Raw genomic sequence first — 19,725 nt, forward strand, 5'->3', positions numbered from 1 at the left:
AACACCTGGAGTTTCTAGTGGTTTGTGTTTCTTTATTCGTCAATATAAATAGTGAACCTCCAGGCGAAAAAAGTGTCGACCGCACTTTTTATGGTGATTTCCTTTCCGTAAAAATTGGGCGTGCTACTTGGTATAGCACGCATGTTTCCTTTCAGAAGAGACAACTGCAAGGGCAGCATTAGAGAAGGATAGTTGTATATTGTGTTATAAAAGCTGAGAGGTAGGTCTGAATCCATTTTCTGGCCTGCTACTCAGCGTTAGGAAAGGAGAGGGGTTGGAAAAGAGATGCGAGAGAAAGTGTTGCTGATGAGGAGGCGAAAAGTGGTGGTGAATCAAAACCTTGGAAGTCAAAAAGACAATTTAGCGGCTCTTGTCGAGTTCTGTCTAGCTAAGGATTTGTAGACTTTGTTCAACGCTTTCAGAACATCACGCTTGTGACAATGTGGTAATCCCAACAGAGCTTATTACAGAAGGCTACTGCATTGTACATATCAACAAGTCGGTGTCCACAGAATTTCTTTGCGCGATATATTTACCAGCCTCAGGAGTGCCTCAGGCTTCACTCTTCGGGCTGTCTTCATGGCTGATAAGGTGTAATTAACGACGGGTCAATGCTACAGCTGTTTGTAACCGGAACAGTAGTCATGCACTGCACCTTTTCATGGTTGGTGGTATTCTGACATGAATATTTGGTTCGAGTTTGTGAAGGCGAAAATGATGATGACTTGGCAAAGACAACTATGTTGCAACAGTCTCCCGGATGAGTGTGCACACAAGGGTGTTAGTATCCGGTCATGAAGACGGAAAGGACAATGATGAGGCGTTATGGTGAGCCATCTTTGCCTACGCAACTTTGACCTACACAGGTCTAATCTGGTGCAGTCACCTTTATGCCTGCATCGCGATGAGAGTGAATTCCTGTATTTCTTCTTTCGAACTTGCAGATTATTTACCAGAAGGTTTCTAGATGAGCCGCTTCGAAGGGTGGGATTAAATTTACACTTGTGGTGGTTCTTTCCTTTAGGGCTACCACGCTGGGTTTTAGCCATAGGAGCGCTTGCGAAACCGTACGTGATTCCCTACGTGTGACAAGACGAAAGTAATTCTAAGTGCATCTAAATCAAACATTCAAAAAAAAACATAGGTCATCTTCCACTTTTTGTCGTTTGAAACTAATTGAATTCTGATATTATCGAAATAAAGCATACTCTTTCGAAACTGTAGTCTTTGCTTTCTTTTTTCTTCTCTTTCCCCAGCAATTAATCTACTAAGTTATATGAACACGACATCTAGACCAAATTTTTTTATGTAATAAGGTGCCGCTAGTTTTATGGGCCATGCCCCATGGTGGGTTGTGCCAGGTTGAAAGGGCCATTCATTCATTCATTCATTCATTCATTTATTCATTCATTCATTCATTAAATCATATAATGAACTAATTAATCAATCAATTATTCAATCAGCCAGCCTGCTTGTTTTCATTTAAGCCTCAGGGTCCTGGAATCCACCGATACCTCATACGATGGCCAGGTAGGTAGGTAATCAATTTTATTGATTCACGAAGGAACCATTTGAGGGGGGGGTGTGGTAGGGGAAGTGGAATCAGGATGACGATGAGCCCTCGGGCCGCTCTAGGTGGCCGGACACTGCTGTGCTTCAGCGACCCTTCTGGCCGAGCTCACTGTCCGGAGCTGTAAACCCGGTTGCGAGCTGCGCAGAGCAGCCTCCCATCGCTCCTGGTGTTCTGACCCTTGCCACGGGGGCTTGGGTTTGTTTTTACAATTCAGAAATATGTGCTGGAAGTTGGCTCTGGTGCTAGGACATAAGTTGCAATGAGGCGAGGTTTCGCCAAGTGTAAAAAGGGAGAGAAGAAAAGGAGTCGTCACTGTGGCCGTTTGAAGTCTGCGCCACAAAGCCTGGTCACTTGTGGAAAAAGATTTACGTGGCGGGGGATACGTTAGGCGGGAATTTCGGTATAATAGCGTGATATCGTGATAGCTGAGGAGTCCATCCCTGGCACCTCGAAGCGAAGGCAGGTCGCTGTGAGCCCGGTTGGCGAGTGCTCGGGCTTGGGTGTGAGCGGCCGTGTTGCCTGGGTGTCCACAGTGCGCAGGGACCAAGAGGAGGGTGATGAGGCGATCAGGTGGAGGAGATGATTCAAGAATTTTAGCTGCCGGAGAATGAATTCGGAAAGTGGCAAAATTGCGAATTGCAGTTTTTGAAACGGAAAAAATATACTCAGTGGAGGAGTGAACAATGGCTAAAGCAATTGCCGCCTCCTCTGCTTCCAGGGATTCTGTCGAATTTGGAAGGGACGCACTCGCAACCAGTTTTTGAAGTCCATATATGACGGCTACCGCGAAAGCTCGATGATCTACATATTCGGCCGCGTCTACATAAACTGCGAGAGAATTAGGAGGGAAGCGCTTCTGAAGGGACTTGGCTCTAGGTTCCCGTCGCGCCCGATTATGTTCTGGGTGAGTATCTTTTGGGGAGTGGCGGGATTATAGGTTCCTGCTAACAGTGGCGGGAACTGCGTGTGTGGGCGTGGTGTGACAAGGAACGTTGATTCCAAGTCGGCGCAGGAGTACCGGTCCTGTTTCTGTGAGTGATAGCTGTGATGGTTAAAGAAAGTGCGTCACTATGTTTGTTGATAGCGGACGAGAAAGGATTAACATGAACTTTTTATTTCATGGCATGGGTGGAGCGGCTGACGACGCACGGATACGCTACCGTGTGCAGCGCCGTTGAGTCGGACGCCGCGGCCAACCCAGCAGTCAGGGTCGCAACTCCGGAGGTCCAGGATCAGGCCACGGCTCACGAGGACCACACCCGGTAGGCCTCGCCCACGAACCTGCTCCCGGCCACTGCACCCAGGCAGGAGCCGTTCGGCAGGTCTCGGCCTTGGACCTTGAACAGACACATTAGAGCTCGACCTGGCCGACACGTACGGGTCTCACGTCCGGCTCAGGAACGCTGCCAGGAACTCGTCCTCTCGAGCGGCGCACCGCTTCTTCTGCCTTCATGGCATCAACCCTCGAGCTCTCTTTTCCACACGTTCGTTCTTCTTGGCCAGGGCACCGCCAGGTACCCTCGGGTGCACCCTGCAGCTCATGAGCTCGTGGCCCACGTCCGAGTCTGGCGCGTTGCTCGGCACCACTCGGCGATCCTCGATTCAGCCAGAACTCCCCTGGCACCTGGATCCTCGGCCACCCTGAACCTCGCCCGGCTCCGTGGTCCTCCGAACACACGCCTGCGTCTAGCCCGGCAGAACGTCTCGCTCGTCCCTTGCCGATGTGCGACGCTCTGGAGACACCAGCGCTTGATGGCATGGGTGCGGCTACGGAGCAGTCAACCCGCATCGGAGACGCGATGCTCCATGCGGGGAATGGCCAGCCCGTCCAGCGAAGAGCGTGCGCCGAGACGCGATGCTCGACGCAACCGTGACCATTAGCCAGGCCACGTTCATCGCTGTGTTGAACGGCTGACCGTGGAGACGCCTCGCCGAGATCCGCGATGCCGTCGGCAAGGAAGAGAACAGCAGGCCAGGCCGCGCCCCGAGATGCAGTACTCGTGCCGGCAATGCCGCCCCAGCTGGTGGTTGGACGGCAGCAGCGTGGACGGCCGCGTTCCCTGGCCGGAACCTGGATCGCCTGCGTCCGACGCTTCGGCCCGCTGTCTCCCGTCTGCCGCTGCTCCGGCTCGTCCCCAGCCACACAGCCTACTGCCACGTAATGGTCGCACGTGGCCCAATCGTGGCACGCCACCTCTATGGGCCACCACTGGTCATCCGCTGATTCGCTGACACTCACGCGCACATTACACGCGCCTTTCCCCGCACTTCCATCGTCGCTTTCTTCACTCATCACAATAGCCTTTGATATTGGCTAAAAATATGCGCCTCTACAAGCTCTCCCAGAGTGTTGTGCAGCCCAAGTTGAAGTAGTTTATCCGTGGCTGTTGATTTAGGAAGATGGAGTGCAGTTTTATAGGCATTACGAATGAGTCTGTTAAGTTGCTCGATCTCCGTAAGTGAGAGATAGAGGTAGGGAATAGAATAGGTAATTCTGCATAGGCAAAAGGCTTGTATAAGGCGGCGTGTGTCTGCTTCCCTCATGCCGCGATGACGATTGAATATGCGCTTAATGAGGGAAGCTGTATTATCAACATAGGTGTGGATTAGCTTTATGATGTCAGCGTTCGAACCATTGTCGGAAATATTAATGCCTAAAATATTGATTTTATTGACCCTGCGAATAGTGGTGTCATCAAGCATGACTTGAATGTGACATGTATCTTGCTTTTTAAAGTCAATTACTAGGAGTTCCGATTTAGCCGCCGAGCAGGTGAGCCCAATATCGTTGGCGTGTTTAACAACAATGTCAGCGGCCAACTGAAGCTTCGATTCGATTTCACCATGGTTGCCAGCATTGACCCAGATGGTGATGTCATCCGCGTACAAGGAGTGATTTATGGAAGAAAGTTTGGCAAGTTACCGCCTAGCGGTATGAGAGTAACATTAAAAAGAAACGGAGACAAAACCGACCCCTGGGGCGTTCCCTTGCTACCCAGCGTGAAGGAATTGGTTTTGAAAGTGCCCAACTGTAGGCGGACGGACGTATTGCTGAGAAAGGCCGAGACATACCTGTGCGTGCGAGAGCCTACGTTTAGTTCACTAAGAGATTGTAAAATTGAGGAGTGAGAAACATTATCAAAAGCCTTAGTCAGGTCCAATGCAAGGATGGCTCTGGTGATGTGTGGAAATGTAGGATTTAGCACATCCTCCTTAAGCTGCAGCATGACATCCTGAGTGGAGAGTCCCGCTCGGAAGCCGTACATGGTGGAGGGAAACAGTTTTTCTTGTTCCATGTTGCGATTAATACGATTGAGAATTACATGCTCCATCAGTTTCCCTGTACATGAAGTAAGAGAGATCGGTCTCAAGTTATTAAGGTCCAACGGCTTATTATGTTTGGGTATGAAAGTAACCTTAGCTGAGTTCATTCTTGGGGCAGCAAACCCTGCTCTTATTGTTGATTCATGTAATCGGTAAGAGCTGCCACTTACTTGGAGTCTAAATTTCGGAGTGTCTTGTTGGTAATTCCATCTAGTCCTGGAGCAGATGTCGTGCGAAGTTTGCTTAGGGCAGCCCAAACTTCCGCCTCTGCAATCGGTGCATCCAAGTCTGCATTGGGAGCTCCATTGTAGGTAGGTAACGATTCTCGCCTTGGGCCAGGGAAATACGTAGTTTTAAGAGCAGTTTCAGCGTCTTGCCCTTGTTTTTCTACTTCAAACAAAAGTTTCGTAATTCGCTTATTACTTTGACATCGCGAGGAGCATGGGTCTAACATATGGCGAAGCAGGGACCAAGAGTTCTTCGTATGTAGAGTACCGTCGAGTCGGTTACATATCTCGTTCCATTGCTGCGATGAAAGTTCGGCACTTGTTCAGTTACAAGCTGGAGTGTTTGTGACATTTTGTGTTTTAGTTTGTGATTATATTTTGCTTGAGCCATCGTTTCTCCAAGCTCTGATAGGCCTCCCATAGGTGGAGTAGCCTGCTGTCTACTGGATCGTGGATATGTGCTCCTGAGGCTAATTTTTTGCTAAGAGCTACATCCTGTTTAAGCTGAGACGCCCAGTCTTTGAAGTCTTGAGTTTCTTTTGGGGGGTTTCGGTCTCGGATTTCGCGAAATTTATCCCAGTCAACAATGGGTTTTAAATGAAACTGTGGATGAAAATTGGCATGGGACAGTGTAATTGTTAGGATGTAATGATCACTGCCGAGGTTGACCCCACTGCGTGTCCAGTAAGCTTGTCGCACATTTTCAGTGAAAGTAAGGTCAGGGGTGGTATCTCTGCTCACACTGTTGCCAATTCGTATTGGTAGCATGCAGTCAGTGACTAGAGTGCAACTGTTTCGCTGAATGTATTGAAGAAGGCTGGTGCCCTGCCGATTGTTTCTCCTGTAACCCCAATCTACGTGTGGGGCATTAAAGTCACCCGTTACAACTATGGGAGCAGAGTTTGCTATTTGGATGGCCCTATCGATTGCTTCAAAAACAGCAGCGAGGTCATCTCTAGGATGAGAATAAATATTCAAAATAAAATATGTGCCTTGTCCTGTATGACGTGGGAGAAGTTCAAGAAGAAGGCAGTCACTGTAAAGATCGCAAATATCATGCGCTATAAACGAGATATTTCTCTGTATATATGTGGTAGCCCATGGGGAGCTAGGATGCGAATGTACAGCCTGATAGCCGAGGAGTTTGCAAGCTTTTAAAGGCTCCTGTACGGAGATGACATCAGCGGCCCGTGTAGACCGCTGTATATAAAGTGAGAGGTTGTCTCTCTTGTTTCTTAATCCACGGCAATTTCATTGCCATATGCAGAGTGAGGAGGTGAAGATGAGGCAAGGGTGCCGGAGGGGGTTATGGCTGCGAAGGCGCTGGAGAGGGTTGAGATTGTGGGAGACATTCGAGCCGAGCAACCAACACGTCTATAATACTCTCTATCTTATTGAAGCGTTCAGCAATTTGCGTAAAGCCTAAATCAACCTTTTGTTTGAGTTCCCAGTGTTCTTTCCGAATTTTTTGACTCGTGCTTTTAAAATCATCCTCCGATGACTCGGGCTGCTTTGTCCTTTTCTTTTTTGCTGGCTGTGGAGAGGAATCTATAATATCGGTCCCTGACTCGGCTGCCATATCAGGCTCTACGATAGAGGGGGAGATGGATAGGGGTGGAGAAGACGCGGGTGGGGCAGCTGTAAGTGCACTTAAACGTTCCAGCACCAGAGCCAACTGTTGCTTTAACTCTTGATTCTCTCGCATAAGACGTTCGATAGTCTCCTGAGTTTTAGAATTTTCTTTAGCGTCAGAGAGCATACAACAGGAGCAGGAGGCTTGCTTTGCCCAGCTCACCTTTTCAGGTTTGGTGCTGAAGTCGCGGCTTTGTGATGCACTTCGTCCAGGGCTTTTGCTTTTGCTGCCACGGTTTCGTCGAAGACTCCTGCTTCTGCTGCTACGGTTTCGTCCAGGACTCTTGCTTCTGCTGCTACAATTTCTACCGTCGATGCTTGAAAAAAACTCCTTCTCGAGCTGGAACTCGGGCTGCTTCAGCTGGTGCTCTTGTTGCAGCCTTTGTCGTGGCCGAGAGAGACGGCTGAAGCCACGCTGAAAGCGTTGCTTGCATGCCCTGTCACCCGTCTTGTGAGCGTCTCCACAGATGACGCACTGCGGAGTGCAGGGATAGTCCTTCGGGTGTTTCTGTCCGCAGCTTGAGCAAGTGAGGCGATTTGGCAAAGGACATACATCTCGTTGGTGGCCGACTTGTCTGCAGTTTAGGCCCGCTTTCACCTTCGGTCGAAAGTTGAAAACGGCGTAGAGGATGCCAAACATTTTGACTGACGGAGGAAGCTTCTCAGCCATGAAGTGAATGAGCACTGAGCGTGAGGTACGCCCCATGTCCCTTGCTTGGACTATTGGTAGAAGGGGATTCGCCCGACGCAATTCTTGAAGCAAGTCCTGAGGTGATTCACCATTGCAAGAGCGGCAGATGATCCCTGCCCGTGCCCCATCCGGGGGAGCTATGTACGCATGAAATCCCAGTTTTTTACCACGTAACGTCGGTTGTCGTATTTTTGCATAGTTGGTAACTCGGTCGGCGCAAGATTTGGACACGGTGAAAATATTCTTGGCCAGATTGGTGCACACAGGATCTTCGTCGGCAACGACAGAGTGCAGTCCGCTGTTTGCGACTACAGCCGCTCGTAACTCTCCATCGTTGTATCGGGCCAGATCTACGCCCACACTCGGACGAAAGACAATCTTGAAGTCATCGACTGGCAACCATGGCAGTCGCTTTAAGCGAGGACGCGCCACAGCTTTGTGGTCGAGCTTTGAGGAAACGCTGGGCGGTGATTTCGTTTTGCGCGCTGGCGTTTCGGCAGCTGACGCCGCTTTACTTGACTGCGTTCCTTCAGTTTCTTTTGACTGCTGTCGAGATGAGCGTTGTCGGGCATTCAGGACTACACTCCATTCTTCTGGGTTAAATTCTGTGGCAGGTAAATCCGTGCCACTCACCATGTATGCCATTGCGTTGCCGAATGAACTTGTGCACGTGCGTCGAAGCGCGATACCGACGCCGGTGCCGGTGGCGTTAGGGCTAATGAGGCGGCGTTCCCCCGCTCAGCAAGAGTTGAAGTTTGCAAAGCTCCTCAAGAACAAAGAGGTTTGAGGCACTGACCAGCAGCGTCGGCAACTTGCTGAAGTTCAAGAGAGACCACTGCTGGCACCAAAAAAGCAGTCTTGTTTCAATAAAAACCTCGAAGAATACGGAGCTCATGCGAGGCACACCAGCCTTGCCTGGCCCCCTAGCGGAAAAAAACTAGGATGGCCAGTTTTCATGGCTACATTAAGTTATTCGGCCACTTCTTGAGCAAGAAATTAATACAGCCCCCGATGAAGCACTGAATCTATGACCTGTAATGCTGGTTTAGAGTCAAAATGATAGTTCAGCTGTGAGAAGGTTGCCTTAGTATATAACGAATCACCTCGTGGGTGCCCACAGTCTCTGACGCCGTCGACGTGGTTTGGTGGTTAAGACGGAAGTGTTCGCTGCTTTTTAAATTTGGAATGACGAACGCCGATTTTAAAGCTATGAGTAGCACATATCCGCTTCTAAAGACATGCGAGGAAAAAACATAATTGGTTGATTGATATGTGGGGTTTAACGTCCCAAAACCACTATATGATTATGAGAGACGCCAAAAAAAACATAATTGGTAGACATATACGGTAACATGATTGGACCCAGGCCACGTAAAAGTATGGATAAGCGGGAATGGATAGGCCCACTTCAGGTCTTCATGAAGTCCATGCTCGTATATATCTCTTCAATTTTTGCCGGAGCAAAAAAATGAGGAAATCGCGCTCTTATTGCGTGGCATTGATTCTGCGAAAGCGCCATTGGGTCGGTGGGTGCGGATAGCCGCCAGAAGATGACGATTATTGTGGGTCGACAGTCGGAGATACCCCTGAACGGTTCACTTGAAAGCTGACTATCTATGGAGTTTTGCGTGCGTCCGCAAAAACTGTAATCGTTGAAGTACAGTGTGGCAGCCCACGACGTGTTGTTCGTGTCTCAGCACGGTTAGACACGTTCTTTGTTCTAAGTGGGTAGCGTACAACTGAAGTACTAATAAAAGCTTAGAGAATTTTTAAGCTTCGTCTTCAAGAGCATAACAGAATAGCGAGATTGGGCCTCGTGCACACACATCGCGCTCTCAATTGCTGGCCCGACTCCACCGTTCGGCAATGAAACGGACGTCTGTGCACATAACGCAGGACATTCTATGCTAGAAGGCTTAATGAAAGTGTAGTTGCGCAATGGCCACCCTGCCACATTTATTCATTTTGCTAATCAACGAAGGGCACACTACGCGTCCTTTAGGCAACATGCGAACCTCTGCTGTTGCTCATTTTAACGCAATAGCATTATAGAACTCGTCTCGCAGAGATCCCGCCGTCGGCACCATTGGGTGTGACCAAAAACGCGTCCGTGAGCGAAAAAGCAAGTTACAAGGAACGCCACGGGAGGCCACTACTTGTCCACGCGTGCGCGCGCGATCACACTGAGAAAGCCGCGCAATCGAAGAAAAAAAAAACGGTATCTATATAATAATATTGCCTCGCAGGGTATGAGTTACCAACCCATATCATAAAGCTTCTTTCCGAGGCAGTTTCAAGCAATGACGTGGCAGTGTGGTATGGGTTAAATTCTCAATCGAACCGAAGCTTCTTGTTGTTCATTTTATTTGCATCTATCTCGATTTCTCGGTGATGGACAGCTTAATGTCTGTGAAATGAGCTCTCTAACGCTATCACTAATGGATGCACGACCTATCGTGGGATTCGAGATGAGTATCGAGCTGCAGCTTATGATATAGTCATCTGATCACATTGTACGCGCATTTTTCTTCAGTACCAGCTCTGTAGAATTTTGTGATGTTTTCACACGCACAAACCAGAGCTTTCAAACAGCACTGAATTATAGTTAGTAGGTCCACAGCCAGGATTTTTTTTTTCGGGGGCGGGTTGGAGGGGCATCTGTTGCAGGCGTTGAAGAAAACGTAATATTTATTTTTATTTTTTGCAGAACACCCACTTCAATTTGAATCTGAGTCAGGGAAAAGTGGGAGAAAGCGGTCTTAAGCAACCCCTTAGGGCTAAGAGCATTCATCATGGCTTACAGCGCGAAACAACCGCACATAGACTGGAGAAAAGGACACGGTACAGCGCTGCCGTGTCCTTTTCTCTAGTCTATGTCCGAGTGTTTTGCGCTGGAAGCCACGATGAATCTTCACCAACTAGCCCAGTTTTCCACCTTGCTGCGAGCCTCGTAATTAGCCTAGTCTACAGTGCCTTCGCCATCGCCCTACATTTTTGTAGTAAATAGATAGATAGATAGATAGATAGATAGATAGATAGATAGATAGATAGATAGATAGATAGATAGATAGATAGATAGATAGATAGATAGATAGATAGATAGATAGATAGATAGATAGATAGTTTGCATGTCATCCAGTCATATTTACTCCGCTATAGTTAATATCTTCTTTCTTTTATTTGACATGAATGATTGAGAATAAGTCGCTGTTAATTTGGTTACGCAACCGTATCCACTCCTACCTACAGTCTTCATTTCACTCCTCGAAACAAATAAGAAAGCTGAAGCAAAAGCTCATAGGCGAGCCTATAGCGCCACGTTTTTCCGCCGATACAAAACACCAGCTCACCCAATAAAACAAATTCTGCTAAATCGAATTATATGAAAGCAAATTTTGCGCTATTTACCCTCGAAAAACAGCATTCGCGGCTAAAAGAAGTGGTAGAAATCTCTGCATGCACTTGACGCGAAATATTGGCTATGACAACAGCCGACCGAAATGTGAACGCAGTCAAATGAGTTCCCTCGGGAAACAAGCCAGGGAATAATTCGAATCTTGTTCTTGTCTCCTACAGTGTGCGCGGTCATCTTCCAGGGAAACGAAAACTTTTCTAATATCTGACAGTGCAAACAAGCTTTTATTTCTGCTCGAGATACTCTGAATTTCTGTATTTTCCTGTGTTGATGCTGAAAGCAAATTAAAGCGCTAGGATTAGTTTATTTGAAACTACCACTATTAACTTTCTTCTATCCCAGTGCATTGCAAAGAGGACCTACCAGGCCGAAAACAAGCTTCTTTTTTCCAATGTTTAACGGCGTACTGACGCTGTAAAACAAAAACCCTAGTGCTGGCCTTTGCCGTCTCTTTAAGTTAGCCTTTAACGTAAACCTGCCAAAAGCACATCACTGTTTTCTTTCTCCATAACAAAAAAGATAACTGCTATCACAACGGTTTCATCAGCTTTCTCTCCTCACAACGCTTCATTTACACCCTTTGTAAGTACCTAAGGTATGGCTTGCGAAATGTCTACTGCGCAAGTACGGAAAAAAAAGCCCACGGGCGTATGTAGACACGATGGGGCTTATGAAAGCTTAGTCGATAAAACCCACTTCATCTGCCTTGTCTCTACCTCCTCGCTAGTTTAACGCACAAATATTGTGGCTTCAGTCTATAATTGCACGGCTCTGTGTTTCCCTTACTCTCTGCATTAGGCCTCTCTTTTCTTCACTTTGAGATAACAAGCAACATTAATGAACACCAATAAACATAATAAATGAAGAGCTTACCTATAGGCACCACTATGACTTCGTTCTGGGCCTCTTATTTATTTCTATTTTTTGCTGTTCATTTCATTTATCTAATGAGTCTGCCGCTCTCACCCACCTCGTCGAGCCGCCGCCAGCCACGCTAATTAGGTAGACTCTCGGTGGCTAAGTGTGCTCATTATGTGATGGGCTATTAGTGAGCCTCCTGGGCTCGCATTGGCACCGCTGTACAGAGTTTAAATGCGCGCGGGAGTGATATATGACGGTTCTATCAAGAGGGAACCGGCAAGGCACCAGTCGATAGGATGGCGCTAATCTGCTTTCGCGAACACACTTTCCACTCAGGGACATGCAAAAAGCTATGCCGAGGAACTTTCTTAAACAGCCGCCTCCTGTATCGAACGTCACGTTGCTTATGAGCTTGATGGCAAAATATTGGCTGCGAGGCAAATCTTGCGCTCAGCCAGTCAGCGTTAGGACTCTGCAAGGCTTTCCTCGAAGACAGTCCACGTCCTTGGTTTTTTACAGTCAAGCTCTTGTAGCTGGCCGTAGTTTCTCTGGTGTTTATATAAACTACCATCCTCACAACGGGGCGCCCTGTCCCCATCATCTTCTTCATCTGCCTTAACAGGTGCACCTGTTATCATGCAGATACGTGCTGTCTTCGTCTTTTTCATCTTCCCAACACCGTGGGTCCGGCACGCGCTCTCTTGGTGAAGCTGTTTCTCGTGTGTGGGATAGAATAATCCAGATGGCGAGAGAACTTGTGCAGAAATCGACGTAAATAAAGGAGTAAAGAGAAGGACAGAAAGACAAACAGACAGAGAGCTTTATTGGGTCCTGAGAAACGCTGCTCCTTTAGAGCAACGTCGTGGGCTGCTCCCACGTAGGAACGGGGAGGGCCTAGCCTCACCACCGCATCATGGGCTCTCTGGACAGCCCGTAGTTGTGGTAGCGACTCTGAACTTCGTAAGGCACAGTCCCAATCTTCTTCTGTGAGCCGACTTGGGCCCCGTAATGAGGGGCACTGCCAAAGCTAAGTCACTAACCTCACCACAATTGGGACAAGTAGAGTCAAAAGCCTCTGAGGAGACTATGCTGAGGAAAAATAGGCTTGGATATAGGGACCTGGTCAGCAGCATTCGAAACGTGATGGCCTGAGGTCTAGACAACTTGTTGTGCGGAGGAGCAAATGACAGCCTACTCAACTGGTATATATAGTGTTTAGCCACTTCACTGAATGCAAGTAAAGCGTCCCTGAACATCTCACTGCCAACCTGCGGACGTACGTCCTCCCCAGCGTGGAGGGTTAGTGCGCGCGCCCGGGAGTGAGCAGTGTCATTCAGGTTTACCAGAGAGTACAGTAGGGGTTTGAGATGTGCAGGAAACCAGGTAATGGTATGTGGATAAAGTGTCCTATTCTCAAGTAGGTTAAATATAGAAACATAAAAAGTAAGAAGTGTGGACGCACGGACAGACTAAAGTGCGAAGGGATAGGCACGAACCAATAAACGGACGGGTGAATGGATGGACGCTCGGTCGAATGGACACACAGATGGACGAATGGACGCTTCTTTACCTCACTCATCATCACTCACTCCGTGGTTACTGTAATGCTGTAACGCCAATAAGTTATATTATTCCCGAGGACATATACACTCAACGCCATTCATTGAACAACTTGTGAACTAGAGGTGGCTGCATACTACTACTATACTACTACTACTATACTGCTACTACTACTACTGCTACTACTACTACTACTACTACTTCTACTACTACTACTATTACTACTTTTACTAGAGGAGAGACCGACCCTTGGCCTAAGAGTTTTGTCCCTAAAACCGACTGCTTGCGCTGCCCAACCATTCACTGGCCACCCCGTATTTATAGACATTGGATCTTGACATCCAAGGTAGTGCCGGTGGGAGATTTCTTTTGTGCGTTGTTGAACAATAGAATGTTGGCAGCATGCGTTTTTCTAAAAAATTACATCTCCCCTAAAGGGACCATGGTGTGATGCGAAGCATCGCTGGAGTTTCCAACACAACGTTCACGTGACGCGTGGTAATGAACCAAGTTAACAAAGTAATAACCCACAAGGTAAACCACAGAGGTAACGCCGCAAACCGGTAGACACCACCGTTAAAAGCACCGTTGAAACTCCCCGCGATGCTCCGCATCGCCCCATGGTCCTTTTCGGGGAGCTGGTGTACCTTTTTGCTTTTTTCGTATGACATATTCGCGACACCCCGTGCATTGCGCAGTCTCTCAGTGTTAGCTGCAATGAAGGGTCGCGGCTGCTTTTACGTACAATGACAACCAGAAAATTCGGAGTTAGCGAATAGTTGTCCTACATAGCCTTTTTGGAACAAGAGATTTCCGCAACAAAGGGAAAAACAACAACCAAGGAAAAACAAGCAGACGGCGGGATGGGGCACAGATATGGCAATATGCGCTGTCTGTTATGTGTTTTAATGTTGCTTTTCTTCTCCTTGCGCGACAAATACTTTGATAAGTGATGGCAGCCATTCTTCATACACCGTTGGCATGGGTGCCGCTGAACATATCCCTGACGCAAGTCACCAGCACGTGCAAAAGCTAGAAAATCAATATTAAGTGAGGGCTGTCGCTTCGCCAACAATCCCGTAGTGGCGAAGTTGCATGCGAAACGCTAGACACGTACGAGCCGCATGCTCACGAAGCGAGTCATCTATGGTTCTTTTATAGGCACAAGTTTACAGTTCTGATGTGCATAGCCTTGATTTATATACAATTGACAGAAATAGGAGCCTAGAACGAACTGAAACTATGCTGTTGATCTTTAGGAAATTTCACTATTTGAAACTGTACTCGTCAATCGTCAAATTGGATGTACTATCGAAGCTTGATCGGTGGTATCAGGGGAAATCTGTTTCAGCATTCATTGTTCATACTCCCTTCCTGGCTGCATTGTTCCAAAATCATTCTGTATCTGGCAAGAAAAAATATATTCTTCACAAAGCATACGCTTGGCACATTCAATTTATTATAATTTATTCACTGAATCGCATCTTGTACATGGCTTGGACACCCAGCAAAAGAATAAAAAATGCGTTGATGTTCCTGTAGGGCCTTGTCTAGTTCAAACGGCATTATTTTTCCTTAATTATTAAAAAATATTCTCATACTAACACTGCTGTTACACTTAGCTATAAACTGAGGTTAAATGAAATGACTATGTTGGCTAATTTTAAACTGATTTCTGGCTGTTCTTCAAATCCGCCCAACGGCACCCTTGCTCTTGGTCAAGCTGCGAATATGATGTGGTCCTACAGGACGCCACTCAGAACGTTGATTTCCCGGCCTGACTACAGTTTCGCTCGAAAGAACACTGGTGTTTACTGCCATTCAAGTGGTCATGTGCGCTCTTTATTTATGGTTCTTGTTTTACTCTGATTAATTAGACTATGTTTTCTTATTTTCTAATACTGTACATCTCTCAAAGAATTATTTCAGAGGTGGGTGCATAATTCTACACAAAGTACTAATGAAAGGTAATGAGAACAGTATATAGGCTCAACATGAAGAAAAAATTACTATATAAACAAAAATTTACATTAGTTACACAATAATTTCTACGCACAGACTACACTAACAGAAGGGAAGAAAAAAAAGACCATAAATAGCGAAAAACACAAAGCTTGCATATCTTGGCAAAAAATTACCTACTTTTACACACAGATGGTAATTTATAGAAACAGGCAACATCGACAGCAAAAGAAGAAAAAAAAACACGACAATTATCAGAGCAGCATCTACCTGCGTCAAACGGATCATTCCACAACTTCTGTGAACAGTTCTATCGTAGGCTCAGGAACAACAAATCCCTTTCATTGTTTATTCCCTTAGCCAAGATCACGGCCAAAGCCATCGAATTACCTACCAACGTGTAACACAGCTACTGATGATGACTATTCATATTTTGAATTGTATATAACCACGAATGTGGCTGGACCTGCACGTTACACTTTATCATACCCACGATGGGGACTGGCGACACCTTCAAATAAGCAAATGTAACCACTGCGCAGCATTTAGGGAAAAAAGGAAGGAAGTATGATGCGTGGATTGAGTAAGAAACTGAGTGGGAATTGAGTAAATAGGTAAGAAAGATTGTAAAAGGCGTAGGAAAAAAGATGAAGGTGAAAAATAAAATGGAAAGCATTTTGGTTTCCCTCTGGTCAGTAGCACTAGAAGCGTAACCTTACAGTTGCATGAAAAAAGTCGAGGTTACACTTTATTACTGTGATTCCATGAAGGTTAGACTTCATGAAATCTCAATTCATCCTCATCCTCCTCCTTAAGTAGCTCGTGTGAATTGAATTGTGCAGAAGAATTCACATCATCACCTTGGCACAGCCACGAGGCTCGCTCGCCCTCGTGCGGACGAAGAAGAAGGCGTCTTGTGAGGCTGCCTGAGTGAACAGCCACTTTCCTTGCTCTTCGCCGCCATCCAGAAGCCTCCCAGCGTCGCCACGAAACTAGCGGCCGCACGACGGGTCAACCTGGTGTTGAGCTGGCTACCCCCTCCAGAACCATTCCTGGTGCTGTGTACCGTCTGCGTGCGGGGCGTCGACGGCGAAAAGCACGCGACCCTCAAGGTGCTCAACGACCGCCACAGCCTTGTCGCCAGGAGGTAGCTGCCCGGATTCCAAAATCACTGCCGACATGTGCAATACCACAATGGATCCGGGTGAGCCTTCTCTAGCAAGGCTTTTGTCGCAATTTTACGTTTCCGAACCGTGCACGATGTAACTGTTAGGGACGCTGACAGTTGAAACAGAAATACCAACATCTTGTTGCACCTTACGGGCACCTATGTTAAGCACAGGGGCCTCTAGCATTTGCTTTATCAAGCAGTATACTTAGCTGTGAAGTTACGCCCACCATGATTAGTCATTGGGCATATTTTACTGCAGGCCTCTATTTTTTTAGAGTGCACTGTCACCCATTGTCCGAGTTTTACTCATGAGAAGTCGTAAAGAAATTTTCATGAACGGTGAAGGTGGACTAAAAACAGGGACACTAAAAAGGCGAACACAGGGACCCTCGTAGTCTGCATGCCTCTTCTTTGTATCCTTTATCTAGTGCGCTTTTACAGATACCATCCTTTATTGAACAAAGATGTCGCTGAATTCCTGATGAAGACAAACCCTCCCCGGAAACGTGCATGGGTTACGTCAATATTGGGCATTTGACCACTTATCGTCATTGAAACACCTGTTTTCTTTTGTATTTTATTATCTGCCTCGATTTCTGAATGTCTGAATTGTAGGCACCACAATTATCGGTGTTTCTCTGTGATCACAAAGTCTAAGCACCTAACTGGTTACCATGCTGTTGGACATGTTGGTATATTTGCGCTAATCAACTACTGCCGTTTCCTAATGGCTACCTTTAGGGGTGACTACGAGAAACCAATCAAACAAATACCTCAATAATTTTTTTGCTGGTGCTTTGCATGTGAAATTGGTGTCATAGTTTTATGAGAAGTGCGTTGATACGCACGAAGACTAAGAACGAAAAAAATTCAATAGTTTATCTGTAAGATAATTTACTATAATTATTAAGTGTCTATTTGTTTGTTGTGTAATGGTTCAAGGCGAGAAAACTGCAGAACCGCTATTTTACATATCGCGCTTGATTTCACTTGGTTCTTCCTTGTTGAAAAATGTTAAAGATGTCCAACTCCCCTGGTCAAGAGTTCTATGCTAGATATGCAGGTCAAGGCTCGTTTTGGGCCAAGCAGGTCCCGATTAGTAGTCAACGAAAAACAGCGAGTAGTTTGACTAAGCCCTAATGACCAGGAGGCCCCTACAAATATGCTTTTGCGCTGTTACATATATTGGCATATATCTGCTTAACGAACATTGCAAATATAATGGTTAGTATTAGGAATATCTGCGACAGAAAGACGGAATCACTGCCGCGATAATGTCTTCTCTAATGATTTACATAAGCTGAAGTAGTTCGCGACGCGTCATGTCATGTAAAGTGTTCTGATGCTGACAGCAAATTAATAACCTTCGCTAAAACTTCTTGGCTTGTGTGCCTTCTTGGCATGCGTGTAGACCTGCTGGCTGTTGCGGAGTCCTGCGTGGAACGATTCGCGTCCCACATGAAAAACCCTCAGGCACGTGGCTTCATCGAGGAAGGTCAGAACCTGTGCATGCAGACAGAGCCGGGCTCCGGCAACGACACGGGAGGGCAGGTCTGCGTCGCCGCCTGGTTCAGCGAGCCCACCGACTGCACGAAAAGAACCACCAAGTCGTACAGGAACACTATCGATCGTGATGAACCTTCCTGCGAACATTTCACCCAGGTAAGAATTGTTAAGCGCCCCTTATAAGACCTGCAAGAACATTAAATTTCATAAGAGGACAGTTCTCGTTTCTCATGAAGGGACATCGAAAAAAAATGTGGCAGATCTCATTCATTCAGTGAGTCGATGTCATGCGAAGCATTAGGGGAGTTGCGACCTAAAAGGCACTTCTTTCATTAAATTGAATCAATTGGGCTTGTTGGACCAACTTATTTGTTCATTTTGAGGCCTCATGCGAAAGCCCGTGGCGAATATTCGCGGTACTGGAAGGTTTGCACTAGCTGAAAAGCTTGAATATTTCAAAAAAGCACGTATTTTGGGCAAAATATATATTTGAGCAGCACAAATTAGCATGTAAGAGACCCAGCGCCTCCTCCTCCTGGTTGGTCGGAAACAACGAAAGAAGAGTGGTAAGGTTCCAGGGCGCGCAGAGGCAGCGGTCAAGGAGCAGGGGCTCCTGGCCGACCAACTGTTATCACTTCGGCGGTCGAAATCATTTTCGTTGCTAATAACGAAATTTTCATGCTCCTTCTCCTACTCGAAAATTTTGCGCCAGCTCTTATTAAGTCATCGATGTAGGGACTCATTGTGCGACTGTACGTAAACAGAGGATTCTAAATTTAAGGTGTTTTGTCATAGTAACGCTGCAGTCCTTACATTCGTGTTTGGGGGTGGGCTATAACGGATACAGTGTTTGCGTCTTCACCGCTCTAGCTCGTGTGGTCAAGGAGTCAGCACGTCGGCTGCAGCTTCGAGCTCCTCGAGTGTATCAAAGGCGTCATGCGCGCAACCTGTACGCCTGTAACTACGACGAGCCGGGCAAGCCTCCGAGCACGTCCCTCCACCTGACGGGCCCCATGTCCACGTCCGGCCCCTGGTACACGAAGTCCACCACACATGGGGTCTGTAACAGATCCACCTGCTGTCTATCAAGCAGCGCGACGACAGGGAGCGACGAGGCTCTAAGAGGCGCCGAGTCGACATTTCCGGGCTGTCTGGCTTGACGTGGATGTTGGCGACGTCCGTGACGGTGGAGCCGGTGTGCGTGGCCATGCTGTCGGGAGTCCTGTGACCCTGGCGCTCGTATGCGAGCTCAGTGACCACAGCGTGGCCATGTGCATCGTCCACGATTTCGGTCCCTGCTGCGCCATTTAGAGTGGTGGACGCTTGGTTTAGCTTCGAAGGGATGTAGTGTAATTGCTCGTAGTAACGGAAACTTTATTTTCAAAGCTTTTCTATTCTACATATATGCACGACAATAAATGCAGTTTCGTATGGCATCCGTGCGTTTTTTTTTAAACAAGCGTATGTTTGGTAGTGACGTTCGGGTGCGAAATCACATTTAAGATCCCACAACAAAGCAAGCACGGGAGGAAGGAGTTTGCTATGCATATGATGAATAGGCGCTGGTGAACTGTATCGACGGTGAATTAGAAAGGAAACAGTCGCCATCACACTAATCAAGGTCATACATTCACGATAACACGAAGAGCAAGCACTTATGCAAAGTCCTGGGACAGATCTTAACGCCTCGTGAGGGAGATAAGCCAAACTTCGGAAAATTCCTTCTCGCACCGCAGGCCCTTTTAGCGTTATCTACGTATCAAGCCGCCCACGTTTGGGTGCTCTTGGGGTCGCCTCCTAAAC

The 19,725-nt window shown here is 47.1% G+C and overlaps 1 protein-coding gene across 1 annotated transcript in view; it reads left to right on the top strand.

The window, feature by feature from the left end:
• LOC142803951 (venom allergen-1-like) overlaps nt 1–19,356 on the top strand; it is a 91,081-nt gene extending 71,725 nt beyond the window's left edge. The window contains exons 2-4 of the mRNA XM_075890327.1: nt 16,088–16,449; nt 17,828–18,078; nt 18,793–19,356. Coding sequence (XP_075746442.1) covers nt 16,425–16,449; nt 17,828–18,078; nt 18,793–18,927 — 411 coding nt within the window. The 5' untranslated portion in view covers nt 16,088–16,424 and the 3' untranslated portion in view covers nt 18,928–19,356. The remainder of the gene's footprint in view (nt 1–16,087; nt 16,450–17,827; nt 18,079–18,792) is intronic.
• Nucleotides 19,357–19,725: the final 369 nt, after the last annotated feature.

This window comes from Rhipicephalus microplus, chromosome 3 (genome assembly GCF_043290135.1).
Source record: "Rhipicephalus microplus isolate Deutch F79 chromosome 3, USDA_Rmic, whole genome shotgun sequence".
NCBI lineage: Eukaryota > Metazoa > Arthropoda > Arachnida > Ixodida > Ixodidae > Rhipicephalus > Rhipicephalus microplus.